The 23,799-nt window shown below is 34.2% G+C and overlaps 1 protein-coding gene across 15 annotated transcripts in view; it reads left to right on the forward strand.

Annotated features, from left to right (window-relative positions):
- LOC145278112 (uncharacterized) overlaps positions 1–23,799 on the forward strand; it is a 274,399-nt gene that overhangs the window by 246,376 nt on the left and 4,224 nt on the right. For all 15 annotated transcript variants that reach the window (XM_080130385.1, XM_080130390.1, XM_080130398.1 and 12 more), the window contains 8 exons: positions 1,714–1,857; positions 3,737–3,871; positions 8,013–8,156; positions 12,662–12,805; positions 15,474–15,608; positions 17,215–17,394; positions 18,865–19,068; positions 22,092–22,207. In XM_080130385.1, coding sequence (XP_079986511.1) covers positions 1,714–1,857; positions 3,737–3,871; positions 8,013–8,156; positions 12,662–12,805; positions 15,474–15,608; positions 17,215–17,394; positions 18,865–19,068; positions 22,092–22,189 — 1,184 coding nt within the window. In that variant the 3' untranslated portion in view covers positions 22,190–22,207. The remainder of the gene's footprint in view (positions 1–1,713; positions 1,858–3,736; positions 3,872–8,012; positions 8,157–12,661; positions 12,806–15,473; positions 15,609–17,214; positions 17,395–18,864; positions 19,069–22,091; positions 22,208–23,799) is intronic.

Raw genomic sequence — 23,799 nt, forward strand, 5'->3', positions numbered from 1 at the left:
TTACTTAAAAAAAGCGAACCCCTCCTCCTCCTCCTCCTCCTCCTCCTCCTCCACAACAACAACAACAGCAGCAGCAGCAGCGGAAGCAACCTTAACAACTATATTATGTTTTCCAAACGAACCGATTGGAGAAAAGCCTCAGTTTTTCAGTGGACATAGTTGAACTCTTCTACGTTAGAAGTGTGTTTCATTTATAGACAATGTCGCGGATCAGTAAAAACTAAAAGAACAACAACAAAAAATAAACAAATAAAAATCAGTAACAACTCAACTTTATATTTTCAAAGTGGATCGATTAGAGAAACGCCTTGCTTTTGCAGTTGAAAAAAAATGAAGGGATGGAAAATTATGACGAAAATTATTATGTAGTTAATATAATCGGATATTTATTCCTGGTTTGAGTCTCATAGATTTCTTACTAACACGACGTCACATTATAATTTAAGGAGAGTCGAAAGTGAGTCTTGGTTTTCTTTTTGTAATCTCGTAACTCTCGCTTCTCTTTTTTTGTCTTTATTCCTCGTGTTGTATGAACGATGTTTTTGTCAAAGAGCGAAAAAGTGGTGTTTTTTTAGGTCAGAATCCATTCCATCTAATACTTATCGTTGACTATTTGTTTTTTACCTTTAATAATATTGTTTTAACTCTTTACATCAAATGGCATTATGCCTTGTCTTAAGCGATTTCCTTTAAAAATAAGGGAATAAGTAAAACGAAAGATTCGAAAACAAAAGAAATTTAACATGTTTAGTAATAGCATTTACCTGACTGCGTGTATATACATATGTAATAAAAGCCAGCTGAAGGACAAAGTAAAGTTACATATACTCAAGAGTCAAAACAATAAAAAGAATATGCTGTTGTCACAGCCGTAAAAATGAGTAGTCTTAATAATAACAAGTGCAAGTTCTGGCACACAAAATCAGATAGTGTGTGCCACCTGACATCTAGTTTGAAGATTCTGCTGAGGGTCGACTTCTGTACAATGTCATACAATGGAGTGTGTAAATAACTTTATCCTTTTCATGTCCCTGAAATAATCAAATTCTACCACAATTTCCAGCATTAACGCTACGTTGTAGTCTTAGTGACCCCTCATAAACCCTTACCCTCGAGTGGTATTAGGGCCTTGATAAGTCGTGACTCCTTTTATAAAAATGTGTTTTGATTAATGTTATGTCGACACATTGTTATCGATTAATTTAACTCTAAGGCAAATGTACTCGTCTGAGTTTCCATCTATGCTCCCTGCGAAACTTTTACAAAATTAACAGTCTAGCTACAACCATTATTAACAATTTCCCACACTCTTTATCTGTGCCAAAATATAAACGCAAATTCCCTAAGGAAAATTTATTTCCTAGTATTGTCCGCCCGTGAAAGCCTCTTATGCTCGTTTGCTTTTCAGCTGATTACAATATGGTCGTTTTCAAGTCCAATGTAAACAAGTTCTTGTACCGCTCCCTTGAATAATCAAATTCTACCCAATTTCCACGGTTAACGATCACTACGCTGTACTTTCACTGTACACTCATAACCGATATCCTCGAGTGACGTTCGATCCTTGATAAGCTGTGTCTTCTTTTACAAAAAACTGTATTTTGATTAATGTTACATAGATACATTGTTATCGATAAATTTTCTCTTAGTCATAACTTATGTTAGATATAGATTATCTTTTAATTCTTTCTTATTTTTATGATATCCATATAGGAAGGGTTTGCCAAGATGGATTCTATGGTCCTGACTGTCAATACAAGTGTGGACACTGCAAACATATGTCACAATGTGACAAAGTTTCTGGTATTTGCAAGACCGGTTGCGCTGCAGGATGGATAGGACAATATTGTAAACAAGGTAAGTATATAAAAATATAAAAAATTATATAAAATTATATAAAAATATATAAAATTATATTAAGTTATATAAAGTTATATAAAGTAATGCAATTATATAAAATTATATAGAATTATATAAAATTACATAGTTATAGAAAATTATGGAAATTTACAGAAAATTATGTGAAGTAATAAGTTGTATAAAGTTGGATAAAGTTGTATAATGTTCTATAAAATTATATAACTTCATATAAAATTCTATATAAGTTATATAAAATAATACAATGTTATATGAAGTTAAATAAAGTTATATAAAATTATTTATATAAAAGCATATAAATTATATAATTGATATGAAATTATTTAAAGTTTGATAAAGTTAGTTAAAATTATATAAAATTGTATAAAATTATTTAAAGTCGTATACATTTATATAAAACTATATAACGTTATGTAAATAATATAAAGTTATATATTGCTAAAGAAAGATATATAAAGTTATGTAAAGTCATATAAAGTTAAATATAAAGAAAGATATTATACTCATCACGCACGAGAATATAAAAAGCAAAAAACAAAATAATAAACTAAATTAAAACTTGTGTCGACTCAGAATTGATACAACGTAAGGTTTTGTTTTTTAAAAAAGGTAAAATGTCTAAAAGTATAAAAGTGTATTGGTCATAAATAAAGACAGGTTCAAAGAAAACGATACTCGAACTAACCAATAACATGTGTAATGAAAATATAGTAAACATATGTATTATTATTATTATTATTATTATTATTATTATTATTATTAGTAGTAGTAGTAGTAGTAGTAGTAGTAGTAGTTGTAATAGTATTAGTAGAAGTAGGTGTAGTATTATAAGTCTGGTGCTTATCTGCGATCATATAGTGTGGGACTGAACAAATGGTCTAAGAAATACCTGTGACATACTTTTAATTTAACTCCTTATACTTCTTAGTAAGTATTTTTACATACAAGGTTGCTGCAAGGAAGGTTGGCTCCCTCTACCGTGCTAGAAAACTACTTACGCCTGACAGTATCCTGTACCTCTATAAGGCCACCATTCGCCCATGTATTGAGTACTGTTGTCATATTTGGGCTGGTGCATCTGCTACTAGTCTCTCGCTCTTGGACAGGGTTCAAAAGAGAGTTGCTAACCTGATAGGTCCTGAACTGTCAATTAAGCTTTAGCCTCGGTCCCATCGACGAGATGGTGCATCCCACTGTTTGTTCTACAAGTATTTTAACGGGGAATGTGCTCCGACGAACTACAAGCTCTTGTACCCCTTCGACGTTAATATCCCTGACAAACACAAAACAGCAAAATCCCACCCTACACAGTCGAGATACCTAGATGTAAGAAAGCCTTCTACTCCAATAGTGGCTCAGTGGGTATTTGACCTTGCCTAAGGGTCTCCGACTAGAAGCAGAGTGAATCAGGCGCCTAACTGCTCCTGTTAGTGGAGGTGATTCCACCCTCCCTAATAAAAAATAGATTTGATATATCAATATCATTATCTGATTTGAATAGTTCTACTTACTGAGGTAACTAATTATGTCGGACTGAAGATTGACTTTTGCGATATTCTAAAACACCTTTTATTGAGATTGTCGGACTGACTTCCTCATCTTGGTTGTTATAGTCACAACGTTCTAAAACACATGTTAAAAACTTTGTAATCATAACATAATAATTATCGCGATTGAAAAAAACAAAATGCAAACGTTTCCATTGTTGGGTAATTATATTTATAGAAAATATTTTTCTGTATGAAAATCCTACGAGCTCGTATGTAATTGAATTTTTTATCGTGTTCTCGTTATCACTATGGAAATATTATTATTGTTGATGCAAGTATGATTTCAAATAAAATGCTGTCTTTTTCAGAGTGTCATCCTGGTTCTTATGGAAATGAATGCAGGGAAAGATGTATATATTGCGTCAGTCAGCAATGCAACCACGTGACTGGTTATTGTAAATTACCCTGCCCACCTGGCAGAGAAGGAAACAGATGTGAAATCGGTAAAGTTTTTCCCTTTTTTTTCGTCATTTCTTTTATTTCCATATTATGTTGATTTGAGTAAAGATATGTTGAATATGGTCTCAGTAAATACATGATGAGAATGGATTTTCATCGACTAAATCATTCAAATTAACAAACACGTTTTCCTCCATTCTGCTACTCATTAATGTCTTGCTGAAATAAGAATTGCATAAAACATCATATTTGATATATATATATATATATATATATATATATATATATATATATATATATATATATCTTTTTTAAATCAATATAAACAGATATCTTGCTACTCAAATCTCCACTTAGAATATCTCTATATGCATGGTCCCTGATTCATAGAAGTCCCTTACGTCCCAATGAATTTTGCTTGGTGTGATAGTCAGCTGAAGAGGAGGGCCCCTTAGAAGCGAAGGGTAGAAGATTAGACCATGTAGATTCAAGTTTGAATTCCTGACGTCACCGACCGGCCGATTGAATAATAAAGAAACCAACTATGTTTGTAACTGTTTGTCTTGTGTCGTCATTCCTTACAGCCAAAAAGGTAAATGTGTTTTATAATCATCTTGTAACGAAGACTTGTGTAAAGCCTTCCAAATAGTGGTCCTTCCTACCACCATAATTTTATTTTTAAATTCAATTTTCACCCCAAACAAGGCACCGTGCCACTTTGAAGCAGGGGGCTACTATCAGGGACTTAATTAGTGGAGTCATTATGAAGGGAGATGAGTAGAAAGATGTTTGTTGACATTACACTTTAACTTCTGATATCAGTGCAGTTGGGAAAGTAGAATTCCGGAAGAGAGTTCCAAAGACCCGCAGTTCTGAGGAAGAAACTATTGGAGTAAAAGGCTTTCTTGCACCTAGGGATCTCTACTGTAAAGGGATGAGACTTAGTAGCTTGTCGGGTTTGTCGGGGGTAGTTACGTCGGGGAGGTACAGGTGTTTGCAGTTCGTCAGAGCATTCACCATTAAAGTATTTGTAGAACAGGCAGAGGGATGCAACATCTCGTCGATGGGACAGAGGCCGAAGCCTAGATGACAGTTCAGGACCTATCAGGTTGGCGATTCTCTTTTGAACCCTGTCCAGGAGCGAGAGACAAACAGCAAATGCACCAGCCCAGATGTGACAACAGTACTCCATACATGGGCGAATGGTGGCCTTATAGAGGTATAGAATACTGTCAGGCGTAAGTAGTTTTCTAGCACGATAGAGGGAGCCAACCTTCCTTGCAGCAGCCTTGGCAATGCTCTCAATGTGTCTATTCCAGTTCATATTCCCTGTAAACGTTAGGCTGAGGAGTTTAAAAGAAGTACTTTCAGGCAATGTGTTCTTGGCCATTGCTATTGGTGGTAGAGAAGGTTTCTTGTAGTTATTGAAGGAAACAAGCTTAGTCTTAGCAGCATTGAATGTGACCATTCATTTTTGTCCCCATTCCACTACAGATTGGAGGTCATCCTCTAGTGTTTCTGCCATTTCCTTGGATATGTAATAAGTGAAGAATCTCCCTCTCCTCTCTATATGTGTATAAGAACTGTTATATCATATATATCATGCAGTCCGTATTAATATGAAACCTCCAAGAATTGTCACAGTCGTCGTCATGATGTAATATGTATAAATGTCTTCTTCATTACCATCGTCATCTGTTCTGAGTCCTAGTTATATTATATAATATATTAATGTGTCCCCAATATGAGTCTCCTGCTACACAATACTGGGACTCAACTCATATGGCTCCTTGTGGTATGTACTTTCCGTGGTAGAAATAAAATTACAATGAAAATTTTCTGAACTGAAATCATTTGTTAAATAACTGATTTATATTAGTTATATTAGAAATCTAAGCTTCAATTTCCTGTCTTCCTTTGCTAAACATTCGCAAAAACACTCATCTAGCTGCAACCACTATCACCAATTTCCCCAATTCTATATCTGTATCTAATTCTAAATCAAATTCCATGAAGAAAGCTTCCTTCCTAGAACTGCCTACGTATAGACCTCTGTTCTACTGGCCCGCTATCCAGCTAGCTACAATATGGTCGTCTTCAAGTCCACTGTAAACAGGTTTTTGTTGGACCATCCCCTTAAATAATCAAATTGTACCCGATTTCCACGACTAATGGTTACTACACTGTGTTGTCCCGGTGCCCACCATACATTCGTTAACTGTTATCCCCGAGTGGCCTTCGGGCTTTGATTAGTGCTGACTCCCTTGTAAAATAAAAGACTTTCTATGGCAAAACCAAGTTTTACACGTTGCTTTATATATCATTTATCTGTTTGATGTTGTTGATTTGTTTAGACAAAACAAAGTTGTACATTCGTTGTCACCAAAATTATCCGATAGTCATTCTGTAGGAGCCACAATTACAGACAACCACACCAGCAGCAGCAGCAGTGACATGGAAGCTAAACGAGTGTTTTCGCTAAAGTTTAGCAAAAGTGACCATAGATTGGAGCTCAGACGAGCACTTGCTATCAAAATAACGAGAGAGCAGAGACAGGCCCGCAATGCCTTTTCTGTGAGAAAGAAGTTGCAGGGAAAAGAAAAGGGCATCACCTACTAGGCTACGAAGTCTATTTTGAATTCTGTTTAGGCAGGATAAGGCGCTTCTAGCAACAGTACTCCATCCTATGACGTACTTGGCTCTTATGCAGGTAGAGGATATCCTTCTCGTTTTCATTTCTCTTTTATTTAACGAAAATGATTAATAAAGTTGTTTTTAAATGTTAGAATTAGACTTTATCTTACTATTCTACATTTCCATAAACGTCACTCAATTTAAATATAACATTTTTTTTTACTTGGGAGGCACCACTTATCAAGGCCCAAAGGTTACTCGAGGATAAGAGTTAATGGATGTAAGGTTGTAGTTTTGTAATCGTTAATTGTGTAAATGGGTAGAAATTTGATTATTTATGGGGATAGCTCAACAAGAACTTCTTTACATTAGATTTGAAGGCTACCATGTTGTATTCAACCAAGAAGCAGGCCAGCAGAACAGTGTACTACAGGCGGGCAGTTCTGGGAAAGAAGCTGTGTTCATGGAATTTGCGTTTAGATTTAGGCACAGATAGAGAGTGGGGGAAATTGTATAGTGTGGTTGTAGCTTGTCGATTGTTTTTTGTGAAGGTTTGACAAGGGGGACCATAGATTGGAGTTCAGTCGAGCATATGAAAGCTACTGTTTTCAATACGACAGTGCATGGCTGACCAATGTATTACTGTTTATCTCAAAATAGCCGAGAGATCCGACGTTGCCCATGATTGAATGAGGATCAACAAATATTTCACACTTCCAATAACTTTATTGTCATCGAACATTGCACTGTAGAGAACCTGCTGTTGATTTTATAGAATTATTTTTATATAATAGCTTGAATTAAAAAGAAAAATCAAGTTCGATTGTGCTCTAAAGAGAAATATTTATTTCTAACGCGCCCCTACCTTATCAAAGAATCTACTGTTGAGTTCATACGCCGGATTTTCTGCTTGTGCAGTTATAAAAATTTTCAAATGTATTTGTGATGTTAGGCTCTATAAGAGTGTTAACTTTGGTTAGAATCAAACTCTTCCATATTTTAAGGCGATCTTTCCGATTATCGATTTTTGATACTTATTCCCAAACCTGTCTAATTACACTCCTAAACACATAAAGTACATTTGTGTGAAATTTCATAAAATCGACCCAGCCGTTTTGGGGAACGTAGGAAACTCATTCAACGCATATAGACTGCACACACACACACACACACACACACACACACACACACACACACACACACACAGTGCCTTTTATATATAAGTAGAGATGATAGCCATAAAATTCATTTGTGTGAAATTTTATAAAAATCGGCCCAATCGTTTTGAAGTTCATAGGGAATTCCCACTCTTCTCTTTCTCACACATACATACACAGACAAATTACCTTATATATATATATATATATATATATATATATATATATATATATATGTATGTATATATATATATGATAATTGCAGATCAATCTTACAAACTTAATTTGATAAATATTACAATGACATGCACGCAAGGGATTAATTTTACTTTTAGACATAATTCATGTTGTATCTGTATTTTAATTCTGAATATCATTTATTATATACATACAGAAAAAATTTGTCCGCGTGGCCGTTATGGCGTCGACTGTGAATTAATTTGTGGTCATTGCCGAGACAATGCACCATGTCTCAAGGACACTGGATTTTGCCCGGTCGGTTGTGAAACAGGATGGATAGGAAACGATTGTAAAAAAAGTAAGTAAACAAGTTTCCTACTTTTCTTTTGATCATCATCATTATATCTTATGAATCGATTGATTCTATTGTCGGCATTGGTTTCCTTGATATTTTTTAGTTAGAATTTTTTTTCTCGAAAAACATCGTGTACTTATACGTACAACATTTTAAATGAAATTGATTTTTTTGGAACGCACTGGATTCGAACTTGGGACACCCAGGTCGTCTATTCGTATCGTTAACCACTGAACCACAGTCACTTGCCTTGTTTTGGTCATGTAAGTAATATGAATAATTCGGTGTTTGGAACAAGCTTCTCTAAAATCAAGTAGTACAAGATTTTACAACTTGTAAAGCTCAAAGTTTATTCACTAAATGCCATTTGGACGAAGTTCAATTGATTAAATGAAATCCAAATAGAAATAGTTGATGGAATACCGTTGCCATATCTGGGCAGGAGCTGCTAAAAACAGCCTATCCTGCCTTGACAGAGTACAAAATAGACTTCGTGGCTTAGTGGGGGATGCCCTTTTCTCTACCCTGCAACCTCTCTCCCACAGAAGAGACGTTACGAGCCTATCCTTGTTTTATCGTTATTTCCATGGCAGGTGCTCGTCTGAACTTCAATCTCTGGTCCCCCCCTCGCCAATCTTTCACGAAAAACACCCGTCTAGCTGAATCCACTGTGAAAAATTTCCCCCACTCTATATCTGTGCCTAGATCAAAACGCGGATTCCATGAACAAAGCTTCTTTCTTAGAACTGCACGCCTGTGGAACTCTGTTCCGTCTGCCTGCTTCCCACCGGACTACAACTTGGATGTCTTCAAGTCCAATGTTAACAAATTCCTAATGAACCGCCCCCTTAAGTAAACACTTCATCAAATCTCCACACTAACGTAATGTACTTGCAATAACCCGTATCCCTGAGTGGCTTCCGGGCCTTGATAAGTGGTGATCACTGTGTAACAAAAAAAAATAAAAAAGTTACGGAGTCTGTGAATCAGTCTAAAGTGGAAAAATTCGCAACAATAAAACAACCAAGTTTTACTAGTTGCTCTACTAAGCAGATAAAATGTTGAATATTGGTGTTACGTGAGAGGAGAAGGGCGTGTTTATATTCCGTCAATGTTCACTATACGGCACATCAGCCCCTTTCGAGAGCTTTATAAAAATGAAGCAGAAAGTACCTTTTATATTCTCTTCGCATCTCTTGACCGTGTCCTCGAGTGGTTTGTGTCCTAACGTCGGCGCACCTGGAACAAAAGCTCTCGCATGCATAAAAACAGATGCAAGCCTCATTTCTCTGGACAATTGGATCTTTATTAAGCTTCACAATCGAAGTCACGTCTCTCTTTCTGTGTCATCTTTAGAGGGAGGGTGGGAATTTTGCTATCAGTTTATCTGCCATTCATCCTGCTCTCTCGTCGCCCCCGCCAGAAGTCTTTCATTTTCTTGGAATCTACTGTTCCGACTGACTGTGATTGACCGTAGACTCTAGACTCTAGTCTGTCAAACTGACTAGAAAACGCATGTGCGTTCCTATTTATTTTAATGTGTATCCGTGTGGCGGTAACACCCGTTAACCAGCTTGCACTCAAAACGCACTAACCTACCTCGTAACCTTTTGCTAGCATTCAGGTGCGCGCGTTGTAAATGGAAGTCAATTGGCTTAAAACCTATCAGTCTCAATCTCTCGACCTTTACTACCGTGTTAATAGCGTTATTGAAACACAACACCGACAGGCGACCCCGAGAAGAGAAATATTTGATGGGTTGGACACCCGCAAATGGATTCCATGTAAAGAATGCGGAATATTCCACCATAGTCTATTGGAATGCATAATTTGACCCAGAAATATGTGAGAGGATATCGGTCAAAATAAACATTAGGAAATGTTAAACATTCCAGGGGAAAATAATGTTTATGTAAATAAATCGACACAAAGAGAAAAGTCAACAGTCGATCAGAGAAAAGCGAGGCTATTACATTTATTCACCGCCAACATTCGACCCAACCACGCACGCACTTTAACCGCCTTCAGAAATGTCAAAAAATCATCAATAACTTATAAGCAAAAGCTGATTTGTCGGTGTGAAATACAAATAATATATTTTTATAGATCAACTGTGTTGTATTTTACTCGTTCTCAGTGTGTATATATATCTTGGATCGGCAACAAAAGTAGATGTTAACAATTATATAGAGGGACAAACGCATTTTAAATAACCGGCTGCAGCGCATACATAACAAAAGCAGATGACGGCAAAAAAGATCATCAGACAAAGTTGAAAAACCGATAAACGATGACCACACCACAACGGAAACGGATTCTATAAAAATGATTACAAACGTGTAATGTTTATAAGTTTTATGATTATTGTAGACTTTTGCCATTTTTGTGACAATGTATTTTAATTTCATTAAAATAAAACGAAAATAAGAAAAAGGTATAAAAATAAAAAGCGTCTCATAACTAGAATCTTTATAACGTAGTACCTTTAACGTACGTACTTGTGTCACGGTTACCAGATTATAAATTATTCGATCGGGAGATCCTAATTATTAAAAAAGAGGATAGAAGGCAATAACATACTATGAATATTAAATCATCAGTATATAGATACCCTAATTTAATGTTCGTAGTATGTTATCACTGGGCCTATGACAACAGCATATTATTTTCATTTCTCAGGTATGTATTCGTTGATATATGCTTTTGTATAGAGTGATCTGGTTCTCGGTTGATTAACTGTGTCAAACTGTGTTGGATATATACACGAGAGTTAAAACAATGATAAGAATATGCTGTTGTCATAGCCCTAGTTATCACCTTTTACCCTCCTTTTTAACAAATAAGATTCCTCAAATCACCGAAGACGCAATGTAAAAATAAATAAATAAATAAATAAATAAAAAAATAAATAAATAAATAAATAAAAACAAAATAAATAAATAAAAAAATAAATAAATAATAAATAAATAAATTAAAAAAAAAAAAAATAAATAAATAAATAAAAAAAAATAAAAAAAAAATTAAATAAATATCGCTTTTGGGCTGTACATTACGTGTTTTTATGTCGATTTTCTTAGTGAAATCTTTTTATCCTGTACTAAAATTCTAATGAAAACATTGTAGTGAAATATTTAATGATTTATTAGTTGGTTGGCTGGTTGTTTTCGTTTTACGGCATATCAACCCTTTTCAGGTTATTTAATGCCGAATCCAGTGATTTTGAAGAAAAAGTTTTTAATAGAATATATTTTTATTTAACCCATAGTTGGGATCCAAACAGGTACTACCACTCCAGGTTAGAGTGGACCTGGGAGCAATTGCAATTAAAGGGTGGCTCCACACTCCTCAAAATCCGCAAGCTGGGGCCTCATCAACGGATATAGTTTAAGTAATATCCAGGACCGATTTATTAGTACCTTTAAGGTACGTACGTGTGTCATGGTTTATTTAAAAAATAATAATTGACTCAGAGTAAGTTAAATGTCTTAATTCTATAAAAATATCTTTAATTGGAAATAATTACCATTGAAACAAAATTGGCAATCATTTCTATTGTCCCTGGGAAAATTCCACATTTATATTATATTATATAAGAAATAGCTTCTAAATGCATATTACTTTGCTGAATAGACGATTATTATGTAAATTATACTCTATCTATTAAAATAAAAGATTATTCCGTAAAATGATAGGATATTTGTGTGAAAAAAAAAATTAGCTAGTAGAGAATTAATGAAAATAAAGTACTTTAATAACTCTGAATTAGAAAACTAACTAGTGATGGGACGATTCAAAAAATTTTCCCGATTCCAATACAATTACCGATTCTAATTCTTTACGAATCACTAAATAATTTTCTGTAAAATTGTTATTTTTTCACAATTATCTTAAATTCATGTTAAATGTGCACATATTTTCTCACACGTAAAAACACACTTGTAGAAGATGATCTGTATATTTATGTTTTACTGGTAGTTTAAAGTAAATAAATAAATATTTATTATCTGTTTATTACTACCAGCAGTAGAAGATGTTGTTTTAAAATAAAAAGGTGATAAAAGGACTCGTTTTTGGCATCGGAAAAAAGGCACAATTTCTTGAAATTACAATGAAAGTTTTGTGAACTAAAATAAACGTGTATACTTGTTTAATGGCGATTTGAGTTTTGTAGAGATTTTGTATAACTTTGTAGAGATTTTGTATGTGAATCTTAGATGTTTTTGTGTGCTATTGTATATCGATTGTTTGCTTAGATTTCGTGCGATTTTATTGAAAGAAAACAACGGCTTCTCTTACTTATCACCGAAAGCAACCAGTTGGCTATTCACGAATAGCCATCAGAATAAATATAAAACATTATTCCCAGAAAGATGACTGACCAACCTGCAAACATACTTTGATAAGTGTTACAATAACCCGTGGGAAGGTTGATTTTTCTCTTAGACACAATTTATGTTGAATACATATTTTCATTTAATTCTGACATTTCTTTATTTAAATAAATATAGAACGTGTTTGTGAAGATGGTTTTTATGGCCCCAACTGTAACTTCGTGTGTGGACATTGCTTAGGAAATACACCATGTGACAAAGTCACAGGATTTTGCCCGAGTGGTTGTGCTCCAGGATGGAAAGGACACTTTTGCAAACAATGTGAGTGAATCAGTTTTTTTTTAAAACTTTATTTTGTTATGATGTAACAGAAAAAATATCTGTTCTATAACATTTCAAAAGCAAAAAGTTGAAGAACTAAAAAGATGGAACTTGTATCATTAAATCGAGCTTTTGTGCCCAAGAAATTATTTTTCTACATAGTTACCACCTTCTTAATGCACTTTTATCAGCGATGAAAAATGGCTGTGATAGGCGTCTGGAGGGCGCTTTATCATACGATAGTCGTTCCACATGGTTAGAAACAGAATCGCTCAATTTTTCTGGGGGCATATCCTGACATTTGGCCCAAAATATTGCGACATAAAACACATTCGGTTAAGGGGGTTTGTATCGTACGCAAATCATTTTATCTCTATAAAAAAAGCATCGAGTGGCCTCTTGGCCTTGATAAGTTGTGATTCCTTTGAAAAAAAAAAGCAGAACCAGATTCTGCTCTATCTTTATTTTCATGGTAAGTTCTCATCTGAGTTTCAATCTATGGTCTCCCCCATGCCAAGTTTTCACGAAAAACACTCGTCTATCTCGAACAATAGTTTTCCTCATCGTTGTTGTTGTTGCCGTTCTTTTCTTTATTGAGACTTGGGTGTATTTATAGTTAGTTCTATTTCATTTTTATTTCATATTGGTTATATTGGTCATATAGGTTATATAGGTCATATTAGTTATATAGGTCATATAGGTCATATAGATCATATATAGGTTATATAGGTAAGTGCAGAGTGGATATGGGTGAATTATTTCTTTATCTTTATAACTAATAAAACAGTATACCCTCTATGACCCATAATCTCCCAAATTCCAATCCATTATACCGCATCGCCAAAACAACGAGTGTAAATAGTTTTTTTTGGAAAAAGAAATCCAGCAGAATGCTCAATTAAAAGGAAAACCCGAAAAATAAGAGCGTATTTATATTTTGTATTTTGTGTACAGAAAGTTGTTAGATGAGATAAGTCATTGGTACCGTCGGTTTCAAGCCCGATAATAAGGACCGTTTTAGATATCCATATCAAGCTCTCTTCAGCCAATACTCATCTATGTAATAACCGGAAGTGGAGAATATATATACATCACGAGTTCACGTTTAACTCTCGTTTTGCTAAATACCCCGTCCCCGTTTATTTCTCGGATGATGATGATTTCGTTAACTTTAAAATTTGAATTATTTTAATTTTAAAACCTAATTTCGACTGAAATTTTTTATATAATTTTATATAAATATATATATATATATATATATATATAAAACGCCTTATATATATGTATATATATATAAATATATAAAATCAAAATTTTTGTAATTCAATAAATTTAAAATTTATGACATGAAATGGTTAAATTTCAAATCAAAAGATATTATTTTATGTATGACAGAGAATAGGTTTGATATATTATAACTCCTTATCCTATAAGATTTCGATATCTACCATCTCTTCAGGGGAGAAAATATTAGCAAATAATTATAAAGGTTTACACCTTATTTGCTAAAGCCAATTAGACATAGAAAATCACAATTACAATTTTTTTTAATCTTTTAATATCAAAAAGTAAGGGAAGTTCATGAAAAGGATAAATAAATAAATCAAACGTATTCTTTGTCTTACATAGAATAATAACTATCTTTTGATTCAAAATTTAACCATTTTATGCCATAAATTTAAAATTTATTGAATTACGGAAATTTTGATTTCTTTGCTCTATCTTGTATATTGAGCAATTTTTATTTAGATGGGATTGTCCTTATAAAATGCTAGCATGGATACCTGGCGTTGCCCGGGTCGACATAAAGTTCCGTTTTGAACACGCCTACTATACTAAGGATTATAACTATTTTCATGGCGGGTAACGTCGATACCCCTCCCCCCCACACACACATACAAAAAATAAAAGAACAGATATAAACATGTAAATGTAATCGCCCATAAAAAGAAGAATGTGATACCCTCTCCACCAAGTGAGAGTCTAACAATAGTAAAAATCATTTATTTATGGCCGTCCTAAAAAATGGCTACCCTTAAAAATATGCGAAGGGAATACGGAATTATATCGGAGTACGCTTACACATTTCCTTTACCCTATCTCCTCCCTCCTTGCTGTCGATGGCAGTTCAACAGTCAACCGAAGTAAAAGATTCCTAAGGAAGGCGAATCCTCAAGATTAACGAATTTGGTAATGTTTGAAATTTTTCGGTAATCATTTAATCAGTTTTAGTCATTTAGTCCGTTTAAAAAAAATCCAAAAATGTTATAAAATCTATCTATCTATCTATCTATCTATCTATCTATCTATCTATCTATCTATCTATCTATCTATCTTGAACGTGTGTGTGTGTGTTTGTGTGTGTGTATGTGTGTGTGCATTTCCCTACGCAATAACTCTGTCAATTTTTAGTCTACGGACTCGAAATTTGATATACAGGGTACTGAGATTTGGGAAAATCTACGTGATCGGTTTTCGGCCAGAAATTTGCGTGCGAATTATGAATAAATTTTAATAATTTTCCATTGTCCAATAATTATTGGTATATAAAATAAATGTTTGTAGGTAAAATGTCGAAACATTAATCTTTTTCACCGTATTCTATTTAGACCATAAATATTATTATCCCTTTTAAAACAAGTGTTATTTTAAATAAAATATTTTCCAGCGTGTAGTGATGGTTTTTATGGACCGCGTTGCAGTGAAAGGTGCACATCTTGCACCAATATGAAATGTGACACGGTAACTGGTCACTGTACGTTGCCATGCCGACCTGGGCGAAAAGGATACAGATGTGAAATCGGTAAATATTAAAAAAAAAATTGTTGAATGTTTAAATTTGTTTACCCTAATTTATCTCAAATTAGAATTCAACAAATGTGAAAGATTTATATTTGTTATGTTTATTTTCTCAAATTCTATATTTGAAAGATGGTTTATGTATTGGTACATTCACGTTCACGTTTATGTTTAATTCCATGTGGACGGTTAGTGTTTGTTGTTTACATTTGTTGGTTTCTGTATTCGAGTTTCTTCTTTAAGGTTTCGCCTGTTTTTTTTATCATTAACATTTATTTTTTAATCTCAGTATTCTCTTCCAATTCCATTTAAGACCAGTTCTTCTACCAGACCAGTGCTCCTGCGATTCCTTTTTTTTCTATTTCACCCCAAACAAGGCACAGTTCCACTTTGAAGTAGGGGGCTACTATTGCGCACATAATTTACCGGAATATTATGAAGGAAAATGAGCAGCAAGATGTCTGTTCACATTACACTTGAACTTCTGCATGTCAGTACAGTTGGGAAAGCAGAATCCCGGAAGGGAGTTCCAAAGTCTAGCAGTTCTGATGAAGAAACTATTGGAGTAAAAGGCTTTCTTAAACCTAGGGATATCTACTGTAAAGGGGTGGGATTTGGCTACTTGTCAGGTTTGTCGGGAGTATTTACATCGAGAGGGTATAAGTTCTTGTAGTTCGTCGGGACTTTTGGAACTGACTACAATATGGTTATCTTCAAGTCCAATGTAAACAAGTTCTTATAGAGCTATCCCCTTAAATAATAAAATTCTAGCCAGTCTCCACCGCTACTGATTATTACGCTTTTGTCTCATAGGCCACTGTACACTAATTGACCCTTATTCTCGGATGGACTTTGGGTTTTGATAAGTGGTTACTCCCCAGGAAAAAAAGTGTGGCGATAATTAGAGACCTATCTAAAATGCTTGTGAAGTTGACGAGTTACGAGTTGACCATATTTTCTGCTGTTTATTTGCCACTAGCTGGCCACCTGGCGTTGCCCGGTCGTACAATACGCTTACACATGGCATTTTAATTTATGCAGATTGCGTATTATTATTATAGTATAAATTCTCTTTTTATTGATTATTATATATTACGAGGAATAATTTGCCCGGTGGACTAATTAAAAAAAAAAAAAAAAGTAATACTAATAATGTCGCTCATCGAATTCCGTCTGTGTTAGTTTACAATATCACGTCTGCTGATATTTGAGCTTGATGATCTTAACCATATTCTTTTATCTGTCATAGATAAAAAAAAAGAAGATTTTTTTTACAGGGCATTATTTTACGTTACATCGGCCGGTGTAACGTAAAATTTCTTTATTTTTATCTATAACAGAAGTAAGGCTACTTTTAAGATCGACATTTTTTTTCGATTTTCGATACTTATCGGATGAATTTCTGTACAAAACATATACAACACCGCCTGACATATAAATTATCTTTGTGTGAAATTTGTAAAAGATAGGCTCAGGTGTTAAGAAACTTATGAAAAAGAAACTCTCTCTCTCTCACACACGCACAAACACACACAAACACAAAGTGACTTTTTCTTTATAAGAGTAGAGGTAGAGATGAAGATATATCATTTTCTTGTTTTGTTTTACAGCAACTTGCGTAGATCATGGACAAGATCAATTGGATAGTTATGGCAACACATGTTATTATTTATTCAAAACTCCAAAGAATTACGACGATGCTGCATGGACATGTTGTCGACTAAACGGCCATCTTCTTTGGAGTCAAAGCGACGAGGAACATGCCTTCATACGAAATAGATACGGTTTTAGTAAGTATTTCCTAATCTTTGCATCTGCAAATATGATGTTTATATATTTTTAAAATGTGACTTGATTATTATTTTTGTATTACATGAATTGTTTGGACTATTATTCTCATCGTGAAACAGTTGAAAACAGATAAAAATCCGTTTGCCTCTCACGCACCAATTCTTTAATTTTTCTCTCTTAGCAAACTTTTTTCCGAATGAAACATATTAACAAGTTTTTAACGTGTGTTATGAAGTAAAAAAGCAAACTAGATAAGTTTCAAAATGAGATTTAGAAAGATTTGAATCGAACCCAGCAAGAAAAGTTTAAAGAAACAATACATATGGAAATATTATTTATGTCAGAGATATTTGATTTATAAATGCAGTCGATCGTTCGTTCTTTTAGAAATAACTGGATATTAAATATGTCGGTTAAAAGAATGAACAATACGAGTTTTAGAAATAATGATTAACAAATAGGTTAGTTATTGAACAATAAAAATTTGGAATTTTTTGTTTGCCAAAAGTGTGTTTGGACATACATAGGTAAAATCTACGTGAATAAATTTCACGTGAGGAAGCAAGCCTCTGACGTAATCAAAAGAGGAGATTCCCGATATATTGTTCGAAATTAGATAGTCAGTCAGACAGACAGTGAAAGACAGCCAGAGAGAGCTCGAGTTAGCCACACTGAGAGCTGATGCCCCTTTCAGGAGAAGGGGGAAAGAGGAGACCATGTAGTCGTAAATGCTTGAATTCCTGACAATCCTCAATCATCCGGCTGGTATGAATAAAGAATCATCATATATTCATAAACTTGTCTCGTCGTCGTCATTACAACTGAAAGGTAAATGTGTTTTGTCTATCACCTTAAACGAACTTGTGTATAAACCTCTAAAAGTATTAGGTGTCCGCCTCTTCCATCCCATTAATGATTCTCCCCTCCGATGCAAAAGAACTGTATTACACATTGCCCTCCTTCAATAATGAATTCGCATCTCCTATGTGTTATAAATATGAACTGTGTGTGTAATCTATATAAATGTCATTGTCATCTTGAGTCCCCGTTATATATGTTGTCATAAATATGTACCCCCGCTACACAACACGTGTCTGAATTCTCTATATACCAAATTCACAGTTTGTAAGTTAAAAATTCGTTGAGTATATAGGTTGAGAAGTGTTCTCACACACGCATTCTCACTGCTATCTATCTATCTGTCTCTCTCTCTGACTCTCTCTCTCTCTCTCTCTGTATATATATATATATATATATATATATATATATATATATATATATATATATATACATGTTATCCCCTTTTTAAAAGATGATGAAATCGCTTAGTCTTCGAAGACAAGATGAAAGCAAGGAAGGTCCAAAGAGTTTTATAATAACAATTGATACGTGTATTTATTTTCAGTCGTTTTTGTATTGTTATTATATTATATAACTATGATAATCGGTTTTTATTAATCTCTGTTTAGATTCTGGAGAAATATGGACTGGAGCCATAAAAAACATCACGGAAAAATACACATGGAGCTTTTGCGACAGAGCATACGCTATACACAACCAAGTACATTGGGCTAAATCGCACCCACTCATACAAAACACTCATGCTGTTTATGATAAGGGTGATTTCGTTAGCACATGTGCCGTAAGGCATACACTGCCTTATATTTGTGAAGGTATGCATCAATCTTTTTCTTTTATTTTTTTCAGTTTTTTACAATTCTTACTTAATTCTATGTTAACCAACAAAGTGTTGCAGATCACATGGTTTTTGTGGATGGATTTATACTGTTGTGTACACGAACAAGTAAACATTTTTGAATAACAAATAAATATGCGTGATTTAAGTGAACACATAAGTCAACATAAAGTGCCGATTAAACAGCATGAAGGAATGAAGATGTTCTTGCATGCACCTTGTTCTATAAACGATTGGAAACACCTTTAAAAACATTTTCATGTGAAAATTGTTGAAATGAAAAAGTTTACAATTCATGGAATATATATATATATATATATATATATATATATATATATATATATATATATATATATATATATATATATATATATATCCAGGTTGGTATCTGGTAGTGCATTAATTCACTGGGAGATATGCATCCCCAGTTTTCGTCAAGACATGCATATCTTTGATTTAAAAACCTGCGGTTTACTGTATACTCTGTCTTGTGGCAGTCACCTGCACCGACAAAGGTTAACAGTAATACCAAAAAGTGTAGTTGGTTCTACCGAAAGCTTTGACCACAAAAACACATCATCTGTGTGGATTTTCGAGCAACTTAGTTGTGCCGGAAGCGCTTATGCTGATTCAGTGTTCCTGCTCGTTACAGCCTTAATCTATCCTTTAGTTTATTATTATAAAACCTTTCTTTCGTCCCGAATGTATCATGACTTCGCTGTTTTAATTAACACAAGATCTAATATTCAATATAAATGTCACGTGATGCAATGATTACAATTATTACATAACTGGCTGACAGCCTGCTAAAACATAATATCTTAATTCATGCAGATTGCGTATTTATTATTACAAAATCAATCCTTTATTGATTATTATATATCACGAGAAATAATTAATTTGGCCAGTGGACTAATTCGCAAAAAATAATAAAAATAATAATAAATAATAATAATGGTAATGTTGTTTATCAAATTCCGTCTGTGTATGTTAACAATATTACGTCAACTGATATTTGGGCTTGACGATAAATGCCCTGGAAAAGTCACTTCTGATTAACATTTAGCCTAAAATATGCAAACGAAGAAATAATTTGCGGCAATTTTAAATGTGACACTTCTATTATCGTAAATTGAACTCATTAATAAAAAAAGCAATAAAATATAATGGAGAGGTACACCAGGGCTTGAACAGGGGATTCATGCGATCTGTAATCGAATGCTCTATCACTAAGCTATATCTGCCGATGATAATATATCTGTTTTATTTGTTTAAGGAGAAACGGTTTGTGAAAATTTTATTATCTCTCTTGGCTGGTGTAACGTAAAATATTCTCTTGTAAAAATTCTTTTCTTATCTATAAGACAGAAAAGCTATTTTTAAGATCGGATTTTCTCGGGTTTCGATACTTATCGGACGAATTTCTGTAGAAATCTTATCAAAGAACACTGCCAGATATATAAATAACCTTTATGTAAAATTTGCAAAAGATAGGCTCAGCCGTTTCGGAACCTATAAGAAAGGAATTCACACACGCACAAAGTAACTTTGATATATTAGTAGAGATAATCTGTTCTAAGTTACAGTGTTCTGATGCTTGAAGGTTTAATGCAAACTAAAAATGAAAAAAAATACGATAACATCAGGATGACGGAGCGAGAAACATTTATTTCTGTTGATTAAATAACGAATTCAGTTTTTAAGTAAATCCATATGGTCTAATATAAGCAGGTTAATTCGTATCATAAGAGATGAATACCTATATTAATCCTCATATTTATAACTACATGAATTGCATAAAACAAGGCTTCGTGGCTCAGTGGTAAAACGTCATACCCTGGATAGTGTAGTCATGGGTTCGAACCTTGCCAAAAAAGTTTAGCCATGCTGATGACAGCTGATAGCTAGAAACACTAGTGTCCATGGATAACTTTTATCCACGTAAATATATATATATATATATATATACAGAGAGAAATGAAAATAGAAGTAACCATGATATGTGATCATCAACGTTTCGTCTTTACTTTAAGACTTCCTCCGAAACGTTGATGAACACATGACTCGGTTTGTTTGTTTTTATTTCTCTATTTAGTCGGAAGATTATTTCCATTATTCTCATATGACTATATATATATATATATATATATATATATATATATATATATATATATGTATATATATATATGTATATATATATATAGTCATCCACATACAGTTCTGTTTCGTTGTATCACAACTCATCAGTGCGGCTAGACATACACCTTTTCCCAACAATGGATCGAACCTACAACCATCGTGTTGACAGTCGGCAGCTCTAACCACTAGACCAAGAATCAGTGCCAGTAAATATTTCTCTTCAAATGCCTATTAAATTAGCATTTGGCCGTCGCACAGTGCTCAAACGTTCAGTTTGTTTATAAACAAACAGTGGCTTCGCTTATATATATATATATATATATATATATATATATATATATATATATATATATATATATATATATATATATAGTCCAATAATGCAATACTAGAGTTATAAATATTTTTCTTTCAAGATATCACGTTAATAGGGATAGATAACACAAGTAATTACTCATTTTCGGAAAATGTTTCGTTATAGAATTTTTATTTGGTTATAGAATTGCATACAATTGCTTCAGCCCCCCCCCCCCAGTGTTAGCATATAAGAATATCACTGTTCATCAAATTATAATTTGCACAAACTTGGACTTCATCAGCGCGTTAGAAAAACAAAACAAAACAATATTTCAAAAGTTTATTCAGCCCACAAATAGAACCTTTTCAATAAGAAGTCGACACTCATTTTCTTTTTATTTTTATCAACAACATATACATAAAGTTTCAAGCAGGCTGTATTACTCTTTGACCTGCAAGCTAGTTATTTAATGTTTCATTATTGAAATGTCTGTGAATGTTTACCCTTTCGGAGTGCTTGCATTTCTTTCATTTATAATCAATCAATTTTTTGTGTTGTTTCAGTTTGTAAGCCCGATTATTATGGCCGAAACTGTGAATTACCTTGTCGCGGTTGTTCTGGTAATTCCATGTGCCACATGATGGATGGAAATTGTGTCTAACGACTTCTAAAGAAATTGGTAAGTGATTTTTGAGTCTGTTTTCTACAACAACATATAACATTCATTGCGCAAATGATATGGCATCCTATGATTAAAAATTCAGTTACTCTTTGACAGTTTTTTAGGGTATTGAGTTGATATAGTAAGTTCAGAGGACTTCCATCATTCCTAACTAGTTAGCAGAGAATTAGTACTGTCGATCAAAATGTCTATCAGGAATGTGTATGGAAGAAAATCCTGACTAGTGAGGGCTGAGGACATGCGTTGCATGAAAGAAATGATATAAGAATGATATGTAATGTGGGCGTTTAAGACAGACTTATATCTGATGACCTAAGAGGAAGATGAAATCTGGGAAGCAGATTAAGTTCACAAGAAAAACATTGTGTGAAGTGAAAGTATGAACTTAAGGGTCAGAAGGGTAATACAGTGGATGTATTATCGGCAGCTCCAGTAACTCTCGCTTCTCCTATTTTGTAATTCAGTCCTCATTCAATGAGTGATTTTTCTGACAAAGGGTGAAGAAAAAGCTGCTTAAAGGTCGGTAGTACTTGGTGACCAGTAGTCTGAGATGTCGGAAATTTTTCTGTCTCTGTCTGTCCTTGTGGCCATGTCACTAGTAAGGGTGCTGGAGGTAAACGTTTTGTCTGGGCTGACGTTATCCGCCTGATAGTCAGGGACCCGAACCTTGGATAAACCACTAAGGAGACTGTCCTATCAGCAGGCGCAAAGTACTGGGACTACTGTATTGCCATTTGGTGAGTGGATCTGGACCATGCAGTAGTCTCTGGTGGGGCCTCTCGATGCCATACTAGTGGGTAACTGTTACGGCTTTACCTTTTCGTGTGCTACAAAAAAAATTTCCTGTCTTTTTCTCTCTTACTTTCCCTCTCTGTACTGCTCTAACCAAGGATGCCAGCCTATTCCACACATCCCAAAACCTCAACATGAAATATCTCCAGAATAAAAACTCGATTAAACCTAGAACCCCATCTTACAACATAGACCTCTACTACCAGGTCTCCTTCTCCAACATCAGGGGTCTACGTTCCAACCTTCCAGAGGTTGAAACCCAATTACAGGAGACGAAACCGGATATATTATTTCTAAGTGAAACTGGAATAGGGCCGACCACTTCCCTAGATGAGTTCATAATTAACGGATACTCTAATTTAACAGCTAAATCTGACACCCAAGATCGCCATGGGCATGGAATATGTGCCTACATTAAGGATGGCTTCCCGTGTGGCAGGGATATCTCTAGAGAAGATCCTAATTCACCCTATATGTGCTTCAGGGTTGCACTTGCTAACACCACTGCATTTATATTTGCCCTCTATAGGCCCCACAACAGCGGAGTTACTATCTTTAAGAGCATATCTGAGAAAATAGACCACATACTGTCTTCAAATCCACATCTGTGGTGACTTCAACGTCCATAATGTGGAATGGCTGACCCATTCAAATAAGACAGATGATGAGGGGAGGTTTTGTCATGATTTTGCCATTGCTTATGACCTCACTCAGATTGTTCGCAAACCCACCCGTGTGCCCGATACACCCGGTCAATATGCAAGCCTCCTAGATCTTTTTCTCTCAACTTCCTCTGA

This window comes from Euprymna scolopes, chromosome 6 (assembly GCF_053919585.1).
Source record: "Euprymna scolopes isolate OS-2025 chromosome 6, ASM5391958v1, whole genome shotgun sequence".
Lineage (NCBI taxonomy): Eukaryota > Metazoa > Mollusca > Cephalopoda > Sepiida > Sepiolidae > Euprymna > Euprymna scolopes.